We start from the raw sequence: 6628 nt of genomic DNA, 5'->3' as shown, positions 1-6628 counted from the left end.
CAAGCTCTAATTTTAACTGGAGAGTGCTTGTTAGGATTGAGCGGTTCTATAGCGGGTACAGACAATGATAACCTACTTTTGTAGCCATTATGGCTATTAAATAATGGATCACAAAAATATTTACATTTCTACATGCAAAAGTATATGAAAGTATGGTATTACGAATTATATAACTCGTCATTTCATGCAAAAATGTACAGTTATTTTTTATTTTGAGAATAATATGCACAATATGATTCAAATGAAATCATTCACATTTATTATGAGAAGAACCATCATACATACATATTTATTTAACGTTACAAAATATTTACATTTAAAAACTTAAGTATTGATAATTTATTAGGTAAAGATGTTTAATCTTGTAAGAACACAACTATTTGTATTTAAACTCGTGCTAGATTCATTAATATAGTTATTGAAACAGAATATATATATATATATATATATATATATATATATATATATATATATATATATATATATATATATATATATATATTCATAATCAATTGTCCCTAAATATATTATACAACAACCATTTATCCACTTTTGTTTTTAAACAATAGATACTTTAAAGAAGTACATTGATGATTACTTCCTGTTACACTGATTATTTGATTTTTCTGTATATTTGCTCTCTAGATGAAACACCTCTTCGTCTTCTCTCTGTATCCATTTAATGTTGTCACTTTCTAGCCCCATGCTCTTCAGTTTTTCACTTATCTGGAAAACCATCAAAAGGAATTAAACTAAACTAAAAACCATGTCCTACTTATAGGCTAAATAGTGTATATATATATATATATATATATATATATATATATATCAGTAAATAAACAGATAATACATACCATGTTTAGAAAGGCAGTCTGTAGAGAGGGATCATTTAATGTACATTTCCCATTACAGGACAACTTTAAACGTACAATCTGTTTTCTTATTAAGGTGTCAGCTAAAGAAAAACATGGTTAAAGAAAAACATGTAATATGTAACATATTAAAACATATATCACAGTTGTTAATCTCTGTACGAAACTCACCTCCATAGCAGATAAAAGGCTGCTGTAGATCACAGCTCTTTTGAGTCCATTTCCCAGAATTGTTTGTTGTCATGCCAACACAGTCACCAGATCCTGAAGTCTGTGATGGTTGATCTGCGTCCCAGTGTCTAAAACTGAGATTGGACTGATCAGACCATTCCCAAGAGTCCAGAAACAGACCAATCCAGAGCGACGATTCATTACTGAGCAGATTCTGCTGCTCTGGGCTGCTGATGCTCGCTAAATCAGTATGTTGTTGTCTGCAGTAACTCTGAGCATCTCTCCATGTCATGGCAGATTCAGTTGTAATAAAACCAGTGCTGTCTGATGAGAAATACAAGATATGGACCAGCCCTCAGTCAAGGATTGGCTAAAGTAGAAACAAACTTAAGCTTTAAGGACTCACCATTGAAACACACAAATGGGAGATGAGTGCTGCAGCTTTCATCATACCAGCTTCCATTAAAAGTCCTCACACACTTCCCATCACCACTAGGTTCTCCTGGGTTCCAGATAGTGTAGTTAGAGATTGTGCCTTCCCCCATAGACCAGACCCAGCGAGACTGAGTCCCGGTGTGGAGACCTATCCATACTGATCCATTGTATCCAGGATCCACTATGTTTACTAGCCTTCTCACATCATTCATGGTGTCAGCAGTGGCCAGATCAGTGAATCTCGCTCTGCAATAACTCTGTGCATCTTGCCAGATCATGCTTTCATTCATATACTGGTATGTGCGGTAAGGAGACTTGGGCCCTATAACAAATTGAAATGAAAAACCGGAGTGTAAATAAACAGATGTACTGTGATACAATCAGGATTTTTGCTTTTCAATTTTAGTGTTTAAAAAAAAAAAAAAAGATTGTTATCAGTGCAGTATGTGCATATAAACACATAAATAATGCACAAAAGACAAAACACAGAGAAACAATGTTCTCATTTGTTACAAAAAACTCACATCCATGGCAGATAAAAGGATGGTGTAGATCACAGCTTTCATGAATCCATTTCCCAGAATCGGCTGTTGTCATGCCAACACAGTCACCAGATCCTGATCTCTGAAGTGGTTGACCTGCTGCCCAGTATCTGAAGAAGTTGCTCCATTTGTCAGACCATTCCCAGTAGTCCAGGAATAGACCAATCCAGACCCATGATGTAGACAAAACAACACTCTTCAGCTGATTGTGTTCCACAGCGTTGTGGATGGTAGGCAGATCTGTGTAATGCTGTCTGCAGTAGCTCTGAGCATCTGTCCAGTTCTTCCACATCTTTACCGAAATGTATCCAGTGCTTTCTGTCCAGAGGGAAAAAAATAAGAATAAGGTCACAACTCCTGATCTCAGTGCTATGAAACCTACCTGGTCTCATGGACACAGAAATATATCTGGGTGCATTTTTAGCAAGGCACAAAATACGTACCAATAAGTACACATGACTGCAGTTTCCAAAATGAATCAATAGGCAGTAAAACTCTGACACACTTATACATGTTTGCATCAACAAATGAAGCAATATGATAAAAAGAAAAGCAATATGTACCTATATAAGCGTGATAAAAACACACCAGGGTTCATGTATTGAGCCTGCATTTTAGGGCCATTGGACATTTCTCTTTGAAACTGTAGTGAAACGTCCAATAAGGTACAGTATGTAAACACAGTGTTGCACAAAAAAGTGTACAGAGGTAAGTATATTTATGAGACCAGGTTGGCTAAACTGTATGTTTGTTACTGAATGCAGTCATGAACTCATAACTTACCATTGTAGCACGCAAAGTAAATCACAGATGAGCATTGTAAAGTATTCCAAACTCCATAGGCAAGAAAGCTACAATTGTTTCGAATGTTCGGTTCTCCTGCACCCCAGGCCTTGTACTCTGCAAGTGTATCTTCTCCATTAGACCAAACCCAGCGTTTCTGTGTCCCCCTCTTCAGTCCAATCCACACTGATCCACTGTATCCAGCATCCACGAAATTTATCAGCCCGCTTGCATCATCCATGCTGTCTACAGTAGCCAGATCAGTGTGCTTTGCTCTACAGTAACTCTGAGCCTCTGGCCATGACATTCTTGCATTTATATAGTAGTACTGACGAGAGAGACCAGAAGTGGTCTTCAGAAGCCCTGTGAAATTGATTTATTATATATATATATATATATATATATATATATATATATATATATATATATATATATATACATATACATACACACACATACACACACACACACACTGTTCTTTAAAAACATACCAACCTGACAGCACAAGCAGCACAAACAGACTCCCATCCATACTGTGGATCCTCTTCATTGTATTCTAATGATAGGTGATCAAACATACATTTTCCGTCAGAATTACAAAGAATGAACTCCAAATAGATTATGACATATAATACATACATATTTTGTAATTAATTCTTTTAAAGAATTTTACACATTGTCAGTTTTAAACTTGATACTGGTATACTGCTGAAAAGCATGTCATTAACATTTTTGCCCTCAGGTCAAACACAATAAAATAATATGCTAATTTGTGTGATAGCAAGAGATGAGTTGTTTTCCTATTCAAATACTGTAGCTCATTGTCACTGAAGCTATTTCCATATTATATCACGTTACTGGTCACAAAATCATTTTGACAGTTTAAAAATCATTTAAAACTTGTAAAACTTAAAAAATGTATGCATTTTGTAAAATGTGGTTGTATTTCCTTATTTTTGCATAAACATTAGAATGCACAGTGCTGACATTAGTTACACCTAAATGTACAATACTGATGCAGTGACAACACCTAACACCTAATTGTTTATGAACAAACTATTTTAAATAAATCTTTCTGAACACTGCATTCCCAGCATTCACATTTTTACTGTATTGTATTCATTTATCAACTTATTATATCAATGAGATTGCTTTCATCTGCATTTATTAAATTAAGTCTCATTTAATATGACATTTTTAAATTTTGAATCTGTTCTGTGTGATTTCTGCAGAGAAATCACCTCCAAGGACTTAATGTTATGTTACTAAAAACTAACTAATTGTACACAAATCTGCTCCATGTCCTTTATTGAGGTGATGTTTTGACCATCATATGATTTTAGTTGACTAAATCTACAGCAAATTCAATTAGCTAAAATCAAATGGGTTTAGTTACAGTGTAATGCATTTATTAAGCTGTAGAGTACAGAGTAACTGTACATTTCAAATGTTGTAATACGTCCAAATTTTGGATTTCAACATTTGTTTCAGACTTTTCCTTGTAAACAGTCCATAACACCTACGTATAAGCAACGAGATCCAGGCTGTTCACATGTCTTTTTCAAGACATATTGTAATAAAAAAGAAATAAAAGTAGGAAACAAATATGGAAACACACTAAAGGCTTGTGAGAATGTTATTTAACATTCAATAATATGATTACATATCAAATACAATTCCTTACCTTAACATTTCCTGCAAATCATCATATATTTTTTTACACAGAAACTTCTACTGTATCTTGCTTAAATGGTTAAAATGATGGTGTTATAATTCACCCAAGCTGAAATACTACCTGCTCTACCCAGTTCATTTAAAATGAACCCACCGCTAAATGGCAAGTAATACCTAGATTAGACGATACGTGCCAAAAAGTCTAAGTGGGTGGTTCTTGGCCAAAACAGAATAAGCTGCAACGTGTACCAGACCTTTAGCCATTCAGTCTAACAAATCTGAAATACTGCAATAGGTGCAATGTGCATCATGACATTATATATTATATTCTCTGAAAGTAAAAGACTATGTTTATCAGTTAACCTAAGAAACATTGTATAATAAAATGCATTTGCTCACAGGCATGTCAACTACATTAAAATGATATGCTGATTACTGGGATGACATGACAAGTAATTTCCATATTCAAATAGCCCATTTTCCTTGAAGAAGCTTTTGAACATTGTACCATGATGAACATACATGTAAAAATTGGTAATAAAAAAATCACCAGGTGTGGAGACAACAATAAAATGTGAAGATGATTATTAACCCAATGAAGAAGACTCACCACTTCTTCTCAACAGAGCAGAGTCTTAATATTTCTTATACTTTCCAGAACACACCACCTAAATTGTGAAGAACACTGTGATAAAATGTGAGATATCACAAGCTCTCCGTTTGTCTGGTTTGGCCCTGCATCATCACACTTTAAAGCTGCTTTCCACCATCTTAACCTACACTGTAACATTAAACACTTCATATCCATAACTCTTTAGCATGCTGCAGCAAAAGATTTTTACATGATGCCAAGCAGTGTACACTTTTCATATTCAAATTATTTCCATTTAGGATTTTTGCACATTGTATCACATTACTACACAGTTGCTGGTTACTTAAATTATACCGGGCAATGGCACCTTTTTAGTTACACTAAGCGTCACTACCCCCTCCTGCCCTGCTAATTTCAAGCCTGGGATGCCCATGTTTTCTAAAGCCGGGCTATAGAATAAAATGTTTCCCCTGCTCAGGGATGGCTGGTGGGAGAGCTAGTGGGTGATTCACGTTCATATCATGAATCAGAGGTTCAAATTCTGGTCCGAACACTAACTGACCACAAGCTTTGGGCTCTACTCTCATGGAGAATATTGATTCATACAGCATATTTTATTTTAAATCAGATAGAAACAACGTTAAATTTCTAAGTGTTTATTTTGAAATAAAGTCAATAGCAACTGGCTGAAGCTAGAGCCAGTGGTGAAAGTCTTTGCAAGAAGAAACCCTGCGCCATTTTGTGGGTCATGACCATTTTGGAGATCTCCTACTTGATAGTTATACCTTCTTGGAGAGAAATTAGAGTTTAATAATGACAGGGAATGCATTTTCAACATTTTATTGAAAAGGAAGAACGTTTGTCATCCATCATTAAACTCAGGGCCGTCAAGATTGCTATGGGCCCCCCTCAAAATCACATACAATCGTAAAATGTAAAATAACATTTGGGGTGACGGGTCATAGGGCCTTCAATTTGAGTGAATAAGTGAATAAATAAAACATTCATAATTTTCTCACCCTCATGTCGTTTCACCCTTTAATGACATTCTGCTGTTGACATAAAAGAGGATTTTGTAAAATGTTATCAATCCATTTTAGTTTCCCTTTATTTCTGTATGCAAACATTTGTTTAATTATTTTCCATATAAGAAAGAAATTCAAATTCGAAATGGCATGATGTCTCGGAAACTTTTCATTTTCGTTTTGTTTTCTGGTCAGTTCCTGTTTTTCCTTATTTGTTCTGTTCTCATTTAATTATCTACAACTTCTTATCTTATTCTACAACCTTATTATGTGACAAGTAAATGATCACAATTAAAATTTTTGGGTGAATCTCCCTTTAAGGATTGTATTATTTGTAAATCAGAAGCACCTTATTTACATAAGACGCTAATAGGCCTATTTATCTTTAATCAGGCCCTAACCGAATTATCATTTTACCTTAATTAAAATTCATTAAAACTATCCAGAGTTTAACTGACTGGTATTTTTAGGTTGGTGGTCACAAGAAGTAAAACCACGGTCCTCATTACCATGGATATTTTAAAATAAATAAAT

At 34.6% G+C, this 6628-nt stretch overlaps 1 protein-coding gene across 1 annotated transcript; it reads right to left on the bottom strand.

Annotated features, from left to right (window-relative positions):
• Positions 1–572: 572 nt before the first annotated feature.
• On the bottom strand, positions 573–3353 carry LOC122327416 (macrophage mannose receptor 1-like). Its single transcript, XM_043222775.1, has 7 exons — positions 3299–3353; positions 2804–3166; positions 2003–2338; positions 1450–1800; positions 1044–1367; positions 855–955; positions 573–726 (listed from the first exon to the last, which is right to left on the bottom strand). Exons 1-7 carry the CDS (start codon positions 3351–3353, stop codon positions 595–597), a joined length of 1662 nt encoding a protein of 553 aa, XP_043078710.1. The 3' UTR covers positions 573–594.
• Between the last annotated feature and the right edge of the window lie 3275 nt (positions 3354–6628).

Source organism: Puntigrus tetrazona, chromosome 2, assembly GCF_018831695.1.
Source record: "Puntigrus tetrazona isolate hp1 chromosome 2, ASM1883169v1, whole genome shotgun sequence".
Lineage (NCBI taxonomy): Eukaryota > Metazoa > Chordata > Actinopteri > Cypriniformes > Cyprinidae > Puntigrus > Puntigrus tetrazona.
Note: the sequence above shows the minus strand (reverse complement) of the source record. Positions and strands in the feature narration are given on the sequence as shown.